Source organism: Parasteatoda tepidariorum, chromosome 7 (assembly GCF_982258835.1).
Source record: "Parasteatoda tepidariorum strain Cologne lab strain chromosome 7, Ptep-v5.0, whole genome shotgun sequence".
Lineage (NCBI taxonomy): Eukaryota > Metazoa > Arthropoda > Arachnida > Araneae > Theridiidae > Parasteatoda > Parasteatoda tepidariorum.
The window spans coordinates 30,642,550-30,660,335 of NC_141761.1; the positions used below are offsets into that span (position 1 = coordinate 30,642,550).

Below are 17,786 nucleotides of genomic sequence, written 5' to 3' on the forward strand. Positions count from 1 at the left end.
GGATTTAAGTACCATTGAAATGAAAAAAAAAGAGATCTGTCTTTAACAGGGCAAGTAACGTATTAGGTAAATCCGAAATAATATAATTGCTGACCAGGCTAAAATGTGACGTATTTGAACACTTGGAATGTCAAGGATTATCTTTATTCGATTTACATTCCGTATCTTGTTTTTATGCTCTGTAACTGCAAGCGTGTCACTTAAGACAATTCAGGGTACTAAATACTGATTTTTATATTATTATTGCAGATTTATATTTCTCTCTTTATAGAAATATAGTAAAACTTGCAGTAACTATTTTGGGTGTTCAACTTTATGTCACGTTTTGTTTCTCTGCGCAAAAACTATGAGTTTTAAAAACTTGAAACTACGAAGCTGTGTAGAATAATGTACAAAACCTACAATGGAAAAAAACCAGTTGATTGCTTGTTGAAGATCAACTTTTAAAGCACTATCCAACAAACATACACTATCTGGCCATTAATGACCGGACACCCTTCATTTCGGGTACATGAGGTGCTAGTATCAAGTCAGTAGGGCGTAGGGCCGCCACGCTCCCGAATCACAGCTATAACCCTTCTAGGCAGGCTATCCACTAGGCGTTGGTACACGGCGGCGGGTATTGCCCGCCATTCCTCCTGTAACATGGCGAAGAGTTGAGTGGTGGTTTTGGGGCGTTGCGGTCTGGCCCTCAACCGGCACTCCAACTCATCCCAGAGATGCTCAATTGCATTGATGTCGGGACTTTTGGATGGCCCGTCAAGCTCTTGCCCCCCCATTTCATCAAACCAGTCCGTGATGGCATGTGCTTTATGAATGGCAGCGTTATCGTGTTGAAACACAAACGGGCCATTACCGAACTGTTGCCACAGGGTGGGAAGCGCCAAATTGTCCAGGATGTCTCTATACCCTTCTGCGTTCAGGGTTCCGCGCACTAACACCAAGGGTCCAAGGCCAAACCATGAGAAACAGGACCACATCATAATTTCTCCACCGCCGAACTTCACAGTGGGGACAATGCACTCCGGTAGGTACCATTCTCCGGGCATTCGCCAGGTCCACACCCGTCCATCAGAGTGCCACAACATGTAGCGTGACCCATCACTCCACATAACGCTTTTCCATTGCTCTACTGTCCACTTGCGACGTGCTCTGCACCACTGAAATCGGTGGCGGGCGTTTGATGGAGAGATGTTTGGCTTATGTGCTGCTGCTCGTCCATGGAATCCATGTGCAATCAGCTCCCGACGAATGGTACGTGTACTGGCAACACTGCCAGATGCAGTCCGGAAGTTGGTAGTGACAGTGACTAACGACATTTGTCGGTTTGCCTTCACTACACGTCGAAGAGATCGTCGATCCCTGTCGGACATTATTTTGGGCTTGTCGGGACTGCGGTTTCATCACTCCCTCTCATTCCCATTTCAACACGTCGTCACGAACTGTTGACCGTGGTATCTGAAACTTGTCGGAGATGGCACGTATGGAATTACCAAATCGGTGGGCGCCTATGATCATGCCCCTTTCCGCCTCATTCAGCTCTCGCCGTCCACTCATTTTCACTGTTAACGCTCGTATGGCCGTCGCCTGTTTGCGAATGGTCTTTCCCCCACCCCAGGTTCCGTATTTATTCCGCCAGGACGAGTCCACCTGCCGTTCAAGGGGTGTCCGGTCATTAATGGCTAGATAGTGTATATGGATTTAAGGAGCAATAAACATATAAAATTTAAAGTCCAGAGAGGGGCAGTTTTATTTTTCGAGTTCGAAAGCTATTGCAATTTTAATGCTTCATTCAGGAATTGTATTTCACTTTTTTCTAAACCTCAGGAATTTGTGAGAATTGCACTTCTTAATTTTCATTTAAATACCACCAATAAAAATAGTAATGATCAATGAATGCGTGTAAGGAGCCTATTTAGTCCCGTGTCCTATTTATAGGACAGTTAAATCAAAGGTGAATGAAACATAAATAATAAAACGTTTATGAAAACGTTAATAAAAAAAATAACATTTATAAATAATAAAAATTGTGAGCATGAATTGTAAGTTTTAATCCTAGAGACACATTTATAAATTTTACTTTTTTTTTAACAAATAAACTTAATGGAATTTGATTAAGATATTGTTGCAGAATTTAATTTCAGATATCTACCACGAGTCAGTTGTATGTGGCTGCTATCAGCAAACTATTTGCATATCGAATAAGCTTTCTTCCAAATTTTAGAAAATAAAATTATATTGAGATAATTGTTTATTATTTTGAGATATTTTTCTCTTTGAATTATTAATTTATAAATTATACTTAAATCAATATATATATATATATATATATATATATATATATATATATATATATATATATATATATATATATATATATATATATATATATATATATATATATATATATATATATATATATATATATATATATATATATATATATATATATATATACATATAACTTAGCCAAAAAATTTTTTCTAATATTATTACCAATCAAATTCATAGATTTCGCAGGAATGATTCTAACTATAACGAGTTTTTAATAGATACTGATAAATATAAAAACGATTTAATTAATAGCCATTTTCCTAGTTCTTTTCTAAAATTCTGTTTTAAAAATATCTTTAAAAACTTGGACATTAATTTTTATTTACTTTTATTTATTTTTATCTATTTTTATTTACTTTTATTTACTTATTTTTATTTACTTATTTTTATCTATTTTTATCTACTTTTAGAATGAGATCTGATTTTTTTTAGGTAGGAACTAACTATGATAAACTGTTTCTAAAGTCACTGGACGGAACAGTTTGGATGTATGACCTTTTATACTGGATTGGCTAAAAAAAATAAATTAGTTACTTCTTAATAATTTGTAGCCTCTTAATAATAATTCGATTATTTTAATTATCCAGTATAATAAACAGTTTAATATTTAATTAATTTTTTTTTTGTATAAATGGAATGGGCTCTGGTTTATAAAGAACCACCCTAATGAATGCAGTGCTGTGCAGGCTCTGACTTTTAAATAAGTCACCCTATGATTTTGAGAATGTGTATTCTTTAAAATTACGTAAGATTGTATGAATGAAGGATAAAGTCTATAAACGGCTTTCTATCCATATGATGTGCAGGCTCTGACTTTTAAATAAGTTACCCTATAAATGATAGGATCGAAATGAATGTTTTTTTGGGTTTTAATAATTTAATTTCCGAATTTTTACTAATTCTTCTCATAGATGGCAGCACTAATATTTTACTTACTTAAAAGTTTTTCTACTTCGATCAAATATATATTTTTATTTATTTTATTCGATTCAAGCACCACTTCAAATATTTACCTCTTCGCTAATTTCACTAACTGTTTACTTATTATACTTTTAAATCTAAAACCGCACCTTGTTACACGCCGGTATGTTTGATTACTTTTTCTTTTATTTCATAACTTTTCAACTATATGTTTTTTGCGATATCGACTTATATAAAGAATAATTTTTATCTTAGGATAATTATTCTTTATTCAGAAATATCGCATTTATAGCAGTAGCTGTGTCTTGATAACGACTATTGCTTTTACCATTCTTGTTTCTCTACAATTTAGTCTTTTTATTTTATTCATGTTTTTCATGTTAATTTGTGTTTATATATATATATATATATATATATATATATATATATATATATATATATATATATATATATATATATATATATATATATATATATATATATATATATAGCACGATAAAGACAGAAAGGACAAAAGGAGAAAAACGAACAAAAGTAATAAGTTTCATTTACTGCGCATAAACTGCAAGTATGTGGAACTAAAATAAGCCTGTAAATCTAAAGAAACATAAGAAATAATAGCTGAAAATTTTAGAAAATATTATCATAACTGTTGTTGCGTTGATTTAATTTAATCACTTGAATTTATTTTACGAACTTCAACTTTAGGGTAGACAATAGTGGTTGATTCGAAACCTAATATTCAAAAGTATCTTTATTCATTTACACTATTGCTTTTGAAGTATCGACTTTATGAACGACCTTTTGCAAATACTTAAGTTCCTTACCTCATTATTATTTCTTTTTAGTACTGTACTGAAGACTAGCGTAACCTTATGAATAAATAAAACAGAACACTCGCTGAAAAGACTCAGAAACTTACTACAGGCTTAGAGAAGTACCACTCTTTGTCACCAAATGAAATACAAAGCCACCGAGATCTTTATGGACAGAATAGAGCACCTCTCTCCTACTCTAGAGAACTGAATGTCATTATTGGAGAATAAAGGCGACTGATAAGGAAACGCAACAATATTTATAATAAAATATTTGTACTAATTGAAACAGTGCTTGTTTTGAAATAAAACCTAATTATATATGCAAAAACGTCAAAATCGTAAAAATAAATAAATTAAAGTGCATTTATTTGTTTTGAATGCATTATTGAAAGTTTATAACAAGCGTTTGATATATATATATATATATATACGATTTAGAATATTTATTTCTTGAATTAGGAGCCAACACTCGTACTACTACCACCGTTCATTCAGATGGCTTCGCGACCTTGTTAGTTTCACTAACTATCAAATTAAATATTCATGTTCATTCACACTAGGGAGTTTCTTGGAGTTTTTCAAATTGCTGAAACACTGAGTGCTCTTTAATGATTGACATACCCATCAACGATACATTTAGATTCCTTTTTTCCCCCTCTTTTCTTCCTTCGTTTTCATTTTTCTTTCTCCGTCTTTGTTTTACAGTCATTGTTTAGTCATTGATAATAGCGATACACGAGTATTAGCATTTAGCGCTGCTATGAATTCCTGCTAGGTGTATCGGTTTGAGTAAAAGAAATTAAAGTATAAAAAGTTTCAACAATTCTCACTTTTTCTCGTGGAATTATGGTGTGTTTGAAAAGAACTCGGCAAAAAAGTAGTTTTGTAAAGAAATGAATAGAATTGAATGTTTTGGTCTGGTGTGGTTTATTTAAGCAAAAGTTTTATCAAGTTATATTTCCTGCATGGATAAATTTTTTTTTCTTCATTTATTTCTTTTCATAAGTGTACTGTGTCAAAGAAATATGCTAGTTAAGTAGTTGTTTATGTGGCTTGTTAGTTTTTTCACGTTAATAACTTAATATTGGTTTACTATTTAGCTTTAGCGATAACTATTTTTTTTTAATCGTGTCCATGGACAATTAAATGGCCTCGTGTGCCTTCAAAACAGCATGCGCAAGCTCCAATACATCATTACTGCAGAGGATCTTACGAAGTTCTGAAGTCCGTGGCACCATACCCAGTTGTGAAACATATGGGGTAAGGGCTGGGCACTCGAGAATGTGATCCGGGGTAAATTGGACATCGGTGCAGTTCTTGCAGAGATATGAATTCTTATTTCGCAGGGAAGAATTTTCATCCCTTTAAAGTGGTTTGTTCTTAGTCTAGTAATTGTTGATTTTAAGAATCGGGAACAATCAAAGTCAGTAATGAGGGGTTTCCTGAAGGAATGGGGTAGAAGTCTGTGTCGTGCAACTGCATTTGCGTCTGCAAGCGTGATGGTGGTGCAAGGTTGGTCGGCACCTCTGCCTACCTTAGCCAAGGAGTCCGAACACTCGTTACTGTTGTGATAAAATCAAAAGAGTAATCTTAATCGTTTTAAAGGTTTATGGTTCTCTTGTTGGCAACACCAACCAACTAAGTGCTGTTATACATTCTTCTCTCTGCTGTGTGCAGTTGTTATATGTTCATGTCCTTCTAATTAAATTATATCCAAGTATTTCTTGAACTGTGTGATATTTTATTTTATACTTAGTAGTACACTTAATTTTAACAGTTACCCTCATACTCGTTACCCTTGGATAACTTTAAATTGCATCAGAGTGACAAAACTATCAGAATCAGAGTTAATTCGTCAAGTTATGAAGAGTAACAGCGCTTGTGTTATAGGTAGCATTATATGCTAATCAATACGAAAGGAGTTATTTTTCATCAAGACAACGCCAGGGCTCACAAATAAAAAGCGACAGAGGAGATGATCAGCAAAGATTATAGATTAAATTTTCTTCTGACCCATTTTTTCCGGACGTCTCTTCATTCCACAGCTTCTTAATTAATTCTTGGATAACCATTTGCAACAATTCCGCAACAGCAACAATTCGGATGATTTTCATAAGATCATAAAACGATTAATTTTAATTTTGGGCCATTAATTTTTTTTAAACATGGCGCAATACAGGCATTTTTAGCCTGTTTTTCGTTAGAAACAAATAATTGAAGCTTTATTATTAAGGCAATGGAGTATACAGCTACAAGTATCTAGATCATTTAAAAACAAACTTCGAAATTTTGTTTAGTTAAGTACTACATTTTTAGATTAAATTTATTCTAATTGACCAGGAAATCAATTTTATAAGAGTCGGGTGTTTTAGTTGAAGAAAGCATTTTCAACCCATGATTAAATGAATCAATTTTTTAACCATTTTGCACTTTGTAATTTATGCTGATTAATTAATAAAACACAAAATTTTATTTTTGAATGTATTATTATTTTTGGATTCATTTGCGATTATTTGTTGAATGACGTATAATTTTAATGCATTTTGACTTAGAGAAAGCAACAACAATTTTCAAACAGGCATGTTTCATAATATCAAACTATTAAAATAGAGATTATGTTTTAATCAATCGTTTTATTCAGAAAATTTGACAAAAAAAATCTCCCACAGTTTATGGAGTTAAAACAAGACAAATAAATATATGATAAATTTCCTAAATTCAATTAAAAATAATAAAAGGAAATTATAAACTTCTTTCAATTAGTAGTTAAATCTTTTACCACAAAGGGGGGCTGTACACATTTAGTCGGAAAGTGTTTCCATTTTTCCAAGTTTGGGAAAATAATGCCTGGCTACTTCACATACTTTGCATTTTATGTACCTACTTGTATATGGATTTAAATATTTATCACGGACGAGTAGTTAAGAACAATCCTCTTAATGTCATCACAAACATTTTTTTAGAGTTTGTTTTTGTTCTACTTGCAGTAGGACCATCTAGCCATTCGTATTGGAAGGAATCGGCTTAAATTGAAAATTTAACGAGCAGAAATGTTGCAATTATACGTTAATAACTCGGTCATATTCTTGTTTACTTTCAGTTAAGGTTACAACCATATTTATAGTTCCAAAGTGGAGAGTTTTTTATTTTATTTCATTCCCATAAAAAAGTGCTAAATTAAATTTCAATTTCGTAACTTTACGTTAGATCTATAATATGAATACATATAATAATTCTGTGATTTCCTCATATATAACCTAAATAAATCGTCGACGATTAATAAAGTCTATTACTGCAGAGCGGAACAGCACAGATTCAGCCAGAAAGTGCTACAAGTTCGTTTTTTTTTTGAAAACAGAAGCCTCGCCATTGTTTGCTTTAACAATTGAATGTTTGCCATTTTATGCGTTCATATTCCAGGGGAATTTCTTTCCATATTTTTCTGTGGCACAGCAAAATTCATCTCGCAGCAGGAAATAAGTAAATATCGGAAGTTCTTGTGTGGAACATCAGTACCTAAAAACTCCCCCCCCCCCTAAACTTTCGATCGGAGATTAGACAGACCGACTTCAGTGATTACATAAAATCTCCTCTGTGGGTTAGTATCCCCCATAGATATAAAGGCAGATAGGCCATAGATATATATCCCCTATATTAGTCCCTGATATCCCCTTACCCAAGCCGGGTGGCAAGGGTCGTGGTTTTTTTTTCGTGATTTTCCTCTCCATGAAACACAAATGCTGGTTAGCTCCTTCAAAAAGTCCTCCTTGAAGGCAAGTTTCTCCAAATACTTGATCCAAGAGTTTTCTAGTCCTCTGGATTGAGTTCAAAATTACAATGCTACGGAGTTGAACATTGATAGTCGTAAACCCAAAATGGGGTCGGCTGTTCAACGACCATTATAAAACTTTCGATCGGTTCTCAACAACTGTCTTATCAGAATTACTATCGGATTCGAGATGATGCTATCATGCTTTTTTTGAAAAATAAATCCAAACAAGTATTAATTTTCTTTTAGTATTTTAATACATTGTTGGAAGAAATATAAATGAGCATGCACATACATTTATATTGAACTGAATACTAAATTTTTTATAGAGAAGTAATAAAAATTACGATTAAATGGTTCTTAATGTAAACTAATAAAATGGACTGTTCTAAATTAAATGAATCATAACTTTACTACTTTTTATTTTCAAAGCTTTATTTTCTAGTTAATTGTAGATGGATTTTAATTATTTCATAACAGTGTGTTAAAAATAGAGATTATAAATGTACAATTCACAAAAAAGTGACACACCCTGAATAACTTTTTATCCAGAGATCGGATTTTCACTTAATAAAATTCAATCTTAATAGTTCGAGGATTAAAACTGAAATATGCTAATTAATTAGTACGCACAATATTTTGATTCACGAAATGTGACACAAAGTACTTCCTTTAAATAAACATGACTTTTCAAAAAATTAACAGAGCAACAAAAAAAAAAAAAAAAAAAAAGTACAGAATTGCATTTTTTGTAAAGGAGTCCAAACTTTCGACTACTTCTCTGGCCAAACAATTAGGATCATATTTTTCACACTGCGATTACCCTACATATTTTGAAGGCCAAGATTCCAAAAGCGCTGAAAAAGGTATGTTCATTCAGAAAAAAATAATTGTATGATTTCGCAACTGATAATGCCATTTGCACTAATTTCTTAGGTTATTTAAAGTTTGGCCTTCGAACCATAAGATTGAGTCTTAGTGAGTATATCAAATGTTATTCAGTATACTTAAATTGTTTAAGCTCACTGTTCATTTAACTTGTAAACAACCATGAATTTAAAATCCAACAATTACGTAATAGCAAAGAAGGGATATCTAAACATTTCCCTTTCTTATTCTTTTTTTAGAACACATTAGCAGACTATCCCACCAATACTTGTTAAAGCATTGTTGTATTAGGTTTCTCTGTAAAAAAACAGGTTTATAACTACATATAAAAATCTAATGATGGTGTCACAGTTTTCCATAGTTGATGGTGCATTTTTATAGGCCAGAAAAATCACATGGTAGGATCCAGTTTTCTCACTTTAATTTTCATATTAGTTTGGTTGTTATCGGCGTGAAATTGATATAAGTCATAAAGGTATTTTTTTCCTATGAATATTTTTTTATCCCTAATTTACATGAAATTACCTGTACTAATATTATTACGTTTTCAGTTTTCTTTGTTCCTTAAATTAAGAGTTTAAGAGGATTGTTATTATTATTATTATTATTATTGTTATTAAAATAACTTAATTCTAAGTTGCATTTTAAGATAAAGTTATTTAAATCAGTGTTCAGCTTATTAAGCATTTTAAAATTATTTTTTTTTGGTGCAAATTGCATTAATATACTAATATGAATTACGGTTAAACTGATTCGTTTAATGACTTAGAACTTAACTTTTAGTTTCATGCACAAAGTCATGAGTGAAAACATTGTATTTAAAATATATCCGTCCGTTTGGTAAGCAAAAATATTTCAAACTAGTGGGTAGCGCCCCCTGCTCGCTAACGCTCGCCAACCCCCGAAAATTGCTTTGCAAACCAAGCTCGCTTCGCTCGCTACTAACTTAGGTACATTGTAAATGCACAAAATTCTAAGAATTCAAAACAATCATTCAAATCCATATAAAAACTTCTTTTCTTAAAAAAAACAACATCTTTTTAGTAAATACTAAGTCATTAAAATAAATTTGAATTCAAATAAATGACATGTAATTCGTTAAACCCATTAGAAATGTGCTATAGTACAATTCGTGATATAAATCAAAAATCGTCCAATAAATTCGTAATATATAAAAGCGAAAAAAAGCGCTTTCGACAAAATACTAAAATAGAGATCTATCGACAAAGACTACTCACTTCTGCCTAGCTTAATAGTATGAGATTGCCGCAGCTGATGCTCTCTGGTTATTTCAGTTTCCGTTTTTAAAAGCACTATATGTTGAGTCACGTCAGCTAGATGTGACACTTTTAGCGGCAATCATTGGGCGATTCACCGTGTAAGAGAAATAGTAACGTAAACAAAACAAAGCAAACGTTGCCACTGGTGGAAAGGAAATACAGCCAAAATTTGGGAGCCTCGTAAGAGAATTATATACATTAGATTACAGTTGAGAACTCTTCACCCGTGTTAGAATAATGGTATACTTTTAATTACAAATGTTATTTATACAGTTAGATTTCAAAAACTCAATATTTCATTTTTCAATATTATTCAATATTAAATTTTAATATTTGGAAGCAGGATGTGGTGGCACAAGTTTTCATTTTAATACATACATGTTTGGTTGAATAATTTCAACTGCTTTGTGTTAAGAAAAAGCAATTATCGCGAAGCAATCACCGGGGCTGGTGAGCGTCAGTGAACAGGGGGCTTTTCCCCTATTTATAATCTAAAAAGTTTGCTTCGAAATAGGATTTACTTATTTTCAATTGAAATATTAATAGAATTTTTCCCTTAATAATCGGGCAAATTTCTTAAAACCATCTCGATAATCTTTACGTAAAATTCCGTAAATAAATGGATTTGTGGCTGAAGAAATAAACATCGTTACTGTAGCTATGAATTTCAACCAGTCTGGTGCATCTATACCAGTGATGGCCTTTCCCTGCTTGGTTAAAGAGTATGGAGTGAAGCATATAAAGTAAACTGCAACTACAGTCATCATACTATATACTGATTTGCGCATCTCCTTGTCTTTTCTTCTTTTAAGAGTTTGATTAAAATTCATAGTTTCAAGAGATATCATTTGTCGTGGTCTCACCTTGGAGGAGTTTCTAATTTGCTTGACGATGATCACATTGGAAATAAAAACTATAATGGCTGGTACAACGAAGCATGAAGTAGTTGCAATTAACACGTTAAATCGATTTCTGTAATCTGAAAACTCACCTGCACACACAGCCTCATTGTAATTATACGAGACTGTGCTTAACACAAAAAACACAACAAGCATCAATAAAAATACACTATTACTTAATAGCCAGGTAACAATGCCAATCATAAATTTTGGAGTCATAATAGCTTGGTATTTTAGAGGATAGAAAATAGCCAATGCTCTGTCAAAACTTATCATTGAAGCAGTATGTGATGATGAACAGGCACATACATAATTGAACATAGCACTTGCTCGGCAATTAATCATGCCAAAAGGCCAGAAATCCGCAGCCATAGCGATAGCAGAAGGAAATATAACAAATATTGAAGTCATTACGTCAAGGCTTGATAAGCAGACAATTAGAAAATTACCAGTCTGATTACGCAGCTTTTCCTCCCTGTATGAAACAATTATAACAGCAAGATTACCAAACAACGCTGCCGAAGCTATCAATATAATCACTGCACTAGCTGAAATTCTGAACATGAGTCCATGATGATTGATGTCGTCTGAGGTTGAATTAGTGCAATCGGTAGAAAAATTCTGGAATTCTTCTGTGAAATTTGTCAGTTTCATGATTCTGGAAAGAAAAATACATATACGTGAGCAGAAAGATTTCTTTTTAAAATTGATAATTTTCAGAGATCTGTATTTAAGGAATGAAAAGGGAAAAAATAAAAAGAGAAATAAAATATTGATCAAAATCAATTTCTGAAAAAGGAAACAATTATTTGTTAATATTAGATTAGTTAATGAAAGAAATTCCACACGTTTTTCAGTTCCTTAAGGGTTTAAGAGAACTTCTTTCTGAACAGGATTTAATATAGCTTTTAATTATGCTTGATGATCATATTTTTGGCAAACAACTAAATTATTTGCTAAATAAATGTACGAATTAATAAATAAAATAAATTGAAGCAAATAAATAAATATCATAAAATAAAGCAAATAAATAAGTAAAATAAAGATGACAGAAAATATTAAAGGAAAACGCAAATGTTTTATTGCTGAAATGTATATTCTTTTATTGAAAAAAAATAAAATTAAATATTTTTTATCGAGTTTAATCTTTTTTTTTCATTGAGTTTTTCAAAAGAAGTATTAATTCATCTCTTGTTAAAGAGATATTAAAAAAGAAAAGCAATAAAAAAGATAATGAGAATCCTTATAATAATAATTTTAATAATTTTTCATACTTTTTTCATGCATTTTTTTAATAATAATTTTTTCATACAATCACAAAAAAATAATTTTCTCATTTTCTTTTATCGTTTACAATATGTATAAGGATGTCCATTTAAAATGATTCACCCCAAAGTATGAGTTTAAATTTACAGAAATACATGCGCTTACAATAAGAGAAAAATGAATAAAATCTTGTTTAACCTATCTCACTAAAAAGTTAAAATGGAGTTGGAACAACATGAAAATGTCCCTTATAATGCAATAGCAAGGCGAATGCTAAAGCTTATAACCTGACCGGGCAAAAAACCGCCGGGCGCATCTTTTATCTACGAACAAATAATTGATTACAACATGGTCAATGTTTCTCTGTCTGTCTAACTCTGTCTCTTTCTCTTTTTTTGCTGCCTATGACAATGAAATCTTTCATGCAAGAAGAATCAAAACTCTTTTCCAAGTTTTCAACATAGACGATCACATTTCGATTAGAAAACTCAGGTGTTGCTGTTCGAAAATTTCAAAATATTATCACTGTAACTGTCACTAGGGAAAAACATAAAACCATTTTTATCACTATCTTCCGATTAATACATTTAAACAAAATATTACTTCAAGTACATTTTCCAGGGGGTCAAAGTTTCCTTTTTCATATAAACCCTGTAATAATATACAGGCCTTCGTTAATTTTAAATTGTGTTTTCTCAAAACTTCTTTTTATTCAAGTTCTTCAATTTTCATCTGATTTGCTAAAATTTGTTTAAAATTTTTATTAGTATAACAAATGTATACTCTCTTATTTAAAAAATTTATTTGTTTAAAAAAGTATGAAAATTTTAATAAAGTTAACATGCTTCAAGCTCTTAGAAATAGGTGCCCGTTCTCAAAATTTGCCAAAAGAGAATAAGGGGGAAAAAAGTGATTTTAAATAATCAACAAAAAATAAAAACAAGGGAAAAACTAAAACTAGAGAAACAGCTGTAGCTGAGAGGGGAGCAGAAAAGGAAAAATACGGTGAAAAAAGAAAACTAGAAAAACCTCAGTGGCAAAATTTATTTCCACCGCTATTGTAAGGTGTTTAGGAAGGAGTAAAGCGACATTTTTTTTCGGTAGTTGAAAGGTATTAAATCTTAAAAAATTCCATACAGATTAGTGTAATACTCTTGAAATTTCAGAATTTTGTTTCAACATTTTCATTTTCCGCGGAGCCTTAAAAGTTTAAAAAAATTTAAAAAACAACGAAATTTTGAAAATTTAGCAAAATTTTGAACTTTTTTAGATAAAGGCAAATTAACAATCTAAAGTTATATCTTAAATAATATACAGTGTGTTTATAAAGTTCCGGACCCATTTTGATGTTTAATAATTCATAAAATAATAAAGATAGATTAAAATTAATAACATAAATTGTTAGAGAGATTCAAAAAGTTTCATGGCCCTTGTCAATGAACTTCCACGTGGGCCCCCTTTGTCGCACGGAGAATATCAAGTCGATAGTCAATTTCACTCCAGGTAGCTTTCTTTTTTACAGAAAAGACGGTCTCATCAGTCGTATACTTAGACATGTTGGAAAACTTCGTATTTCCACAGCTAGGAGAGCTTCAGTCACATGTCTTTTTGCAACAAGATGGTGCACCACATCATTGGGGTATCATCGTTCGTAGTTCTTTGAATGACCATTTTCCAGGAAGATGGATTGGGCTAGGAGGTCCAATTCCTTGGCCACCCAGATCACCTGATTAAACGCAGCTGGACTTTTTTCTTTGGAGATTTATAAAGGACAATGTTTACATGAGGATCATGTCGAACATTGATGACCTAAAAGCCAGAATTATAACCGCAGTGGCCTCTGTGGATGCCGACATGTTTGCCGTTACCTGGCGTGAAATTGACTATCGACTTGATATTCCCCGTGCGACGAAAGAGGCACACGTGGAAGTTCATTGACAAGGGTCATGAAACTTTTTAAGTCTATCTAACAATTTATGTTATTAATTTTAATCTATCTTTATTATTTTATGAGTTATTAAACATCAAAATGGATTCGGGACTTTATAAACACCCTGTATGATTTGACAGTCATTAATTTGAGTTGCCCTCGTAAATTTAAGCATTTAACACACTGCAGAGATTTTTCGTTTTCCTTTTAAACAGACAAATAACTCATTTCTTAATTCCTCTGATTTATTGCGACCTCCAGCATTAATTAGGTTTTGAAGCATCACTTGTTTCGCTGTTTAGAAAATTCAAAATAGCTCCCTTTCTACTTGACGCTGAAAAATTTGATAGAGAGACGGTGCTGAAGATTCTTAGTTCCAGGTCTTTAAGCAGTCATATGTACGCTCTATTTACATATCTATGCTCTTTTACTTATGATCTGAGAAGAAAACTGCCGTATTTTTATTCCTCTTGCTTAAATCTGCAGATTTTGTTTCAATTTTCTTCGCACTGTTTGAACTCTATAATATATGTATCTACGAGGGTTGTTCTTTTAAGTAAGGTACGTTAAAAAGTAAAAACCGAAAGAAAGAAAATTTTCACTGAGAAAATCTATTATGATTCTACATGCGTTTCTCATTTTTTCAAAATAGTTGTCATTTGCTTAATCACTCATCATACGTAGCAACTAGATTTAGAATACCCTCTTCCAAATAACTTGGCGCCTGCTCTGATGACCAAAAGGTCACGACCATTTTCACGTCTTCGTCATCATTGTGCAGGTAGCCGCCAAAATGATGTTTGAAACATCTGAAAAGATGAAAATCACTTAGCGCAAGGTCTATGATGTATTGAAGGGCGGTTCAAAACCTCCCAGCTAAAATAGTCCAATAAAGCGTGGAACTAAGCTGTGGAAAGAGCCTTTGACACGGAGGAACAAAATTCCCTGCAACCTTAAAACACTCAAGCATAACCTTCAATTCATACAGTTTAAAAAAGACATTTAAGAAATAAAAACTGCATTTAACATTACTAAAAACACTTAAGACTTGGTTTATGATGTCTATAAATCACACTTAAATACTCATTGTTCTCCCAAAAGAAATTACTGTTCGCCCTCTGGAAATGCCCACCGGAATGGTAGATGAGCTCCTGGGCAAACTCCTCGGCTAGGATCTCAAAATTTCTCCAGCTATTCTAACTTCATTAGGCTTAGGCATGCAGAAGAGGAACACCGAACTTCCAGCATAGATACATTCGAACTTGGCCCACCGTCTCGATATATCGGCCTTCGGCTAATCACGGTCGTTTTTCCCGCTAGAGACTTCAGTTTAGCTTTCCTTAAGTTCACGATCCACCTTCTCCGAGGTGCTGTCACGGACCACCTATCCTGCGGACAAACTCCGTATCCTCCGGGTTACTCCTTTTAGCCACACTCTTCACTTCTCTTTTATCCTCCCTTCACCAAGGTGCAAGAATCTAGATTGACCTGTTTACCAAATCCAGAGTCATCCCGCATCCGGCGGACGTCAGAACCAAAAAAAAAGATCCCTGAGAAAAAACAGTCATAAACCCACAAATACCCTATAGAAGTTATAATACCATCCTCAATAAATATTAATAAATTTAGTTACCCAGATTTCACCCCAAAAAATCCCATTTTAAACGACTAATTCAAAATTTCTAAACAAAAATATCATTATTATGATTGAATTTAAACTTCACCATAGTGGTGCCATCTACAGAAAAATAATCTATCTTTAAAAGCATTGAAAAAAAAAACTATAATAAATTTCTATTTATTACATAGCAGGGTGGTCATAATGTAATGTCTCTTCGGTGTATATAGCAAACTAACCCTACACTTGAACTATAAAATAGTTTAACAAATAATTGCTTACCAAAAATCTGACAAAATATTACTACTAAAATGAAAACTTAGTACAATTGTGATAGCGACAGATTTTTGGCGAAAGCTAAACGCGTTTAAATTAGAATCTACTTCACTTTATGCATCTGATTGTAAATCGCTGTAAACTGTACTTGAAAAATTATAAAAATAACCTGATACGTATGGGCAGACTATTTCAATCAACTGCACTAAATAATCATTGGAGTATTCGTTGCTTTCTAGATGGCTAACTGCTGTCAATAGAGATAGTTGTTGTAAGATTAAATAATCTTAGTCCAATCCTTTGGAGAATTTGATAGAAAAATAGCTACATTCATTTTAAAATGATGCATGCATGAGTAATTCATTATAAGAGAGATCAAATGTTTTCAAGTACTAGTGCAATTATCGCTGTAATTGATGATTAACTTCAAATTGTGAATCCAGTAATACAAGGAAATGTGTTTTTTGATTACTTGGAAAACTAACCGCTTATTATGATTGAGTATTGTGGTGTACAATAATTTTAAACGTAAAATAATGGAATAAACGAAATATAAACGAAAGATATTTAATGACACCAAAAAGGAATTTTGACGCTAAGAGTAAGCTGAAATGATTTTCAGGGGAAATTTTTCTGTTGTATCCTTACCCAGTACTACTAGAATCATGATATTAATATTTAAGATGAGTACTTTTATTTGCCGTATTGATTATTGGCATTAATATCATTATTTAAACCGAAGAATTATACATAAAAAATGTCGTGCGAGAAAGTTTTTAAACTTGTTATGGAAATTTCAAAACTAAAATACGTTAAATTAACACGTCTATATACTGCTTGAAAAACACTCGGGAAAAATTGATCGTTGCATTCATACTGAAATTAGCTTGTCCATTTTTAGCTACAGAGTTTTTTTCCAAATAACACTTTTAGTCTACTTTTTGTAAAATAATGCTCAAATACGGTTTATATATCAAGCAATCGCGTAAATCTTGCGTTAAGAGTTAGGGCACATGATCAGAATTAAAATTGCATAAAAACTCATACAAGGAACTGCTTCTCTATAATGAACTGTTAAATGGATCCCTAGTGGGGTACGACGACATTCCCGCCAATGGGTTCCTGTGCAATTTTATTATTGATTGTGTGCCTTAACTCACCTAGAAAATTATCGCAACATTAACGCGAATCCTTGGTACATACATCGTTTTTTAACTTGTACATTTCGTCTTGTACAATAAAGTCTGTAGCTTGGAGAGAAAAACCAATTGCAGATTTGAAATCAGCGATACGAAAGTATCTAAGAGTTGTCAAAAAAATCTCATACAACAGAAAATGAAAAATATTCTAATATTCAGAAAAATGGGTTGTTGTTCAAGCATTCTATTTTTCCTCTTGTGTCCTAGGCTTCCTTTGGGAATATTCTTTAGTAATATTGGAGCCTTTGATATTTGTTTAAATTGGAATCCGATTTTCTCTTGAAGACCGCCTCAAAAAAATTCTTCGTGTTTCGATTATTTATTCTGAACGATTATTATTTCGGGCCTAAGTTCTGTGATATTCAAAATCCTGTACAATAATTATTAATTTTGATACGTAATGTGGTCGCTGATAAGCCAAGGAAAATCAAGAAATTTGGAAATAAAAAGGTTATTTTTCAAACAAGTCACATGACTAATCAGTATGGAAATAATAATTGTATTTTAACTTATTTTACTTTTTTAAACCATAAATTATGCAACAATGCAATTTTCTGATTTTTCATCTCAATTTTTTTCTTTTTACAT

General features: G+C 32.2%; 1 protein-coding gene across 1 annotated transcript; it reads right to left on the bottom strand.

Annotated features, from left to right (window-relative positions):
- Positions 1 to 10,549: 10,549 nt before the first annotated feature.
- On the bottom strand, positions 10,550 to 11,563 carry LOC122268827 (octopamine receptor beta-1R-like). Its single transcript, XM_087168728.1, has one exon. It carries the CDS (start codon positions 11,561 to 11,563, stop codon positions 10,550 to 10,552), a length of 1,014 nt encoding a protein of 337 aa, XP_087024854.1.
- Positions 11,564 to 17,786: the final 6,223 nt, after the last annotated feature.

Excerpts from the sequence above, each read along its gene's own strand:
- LOC122268827 (XM_087168728.1), bottom strand. The coding sequence starts at position 11,563 with ATGAAACTGACAAATTTCACAGAAGAATTCCAGAATTTTTCTACCGAT.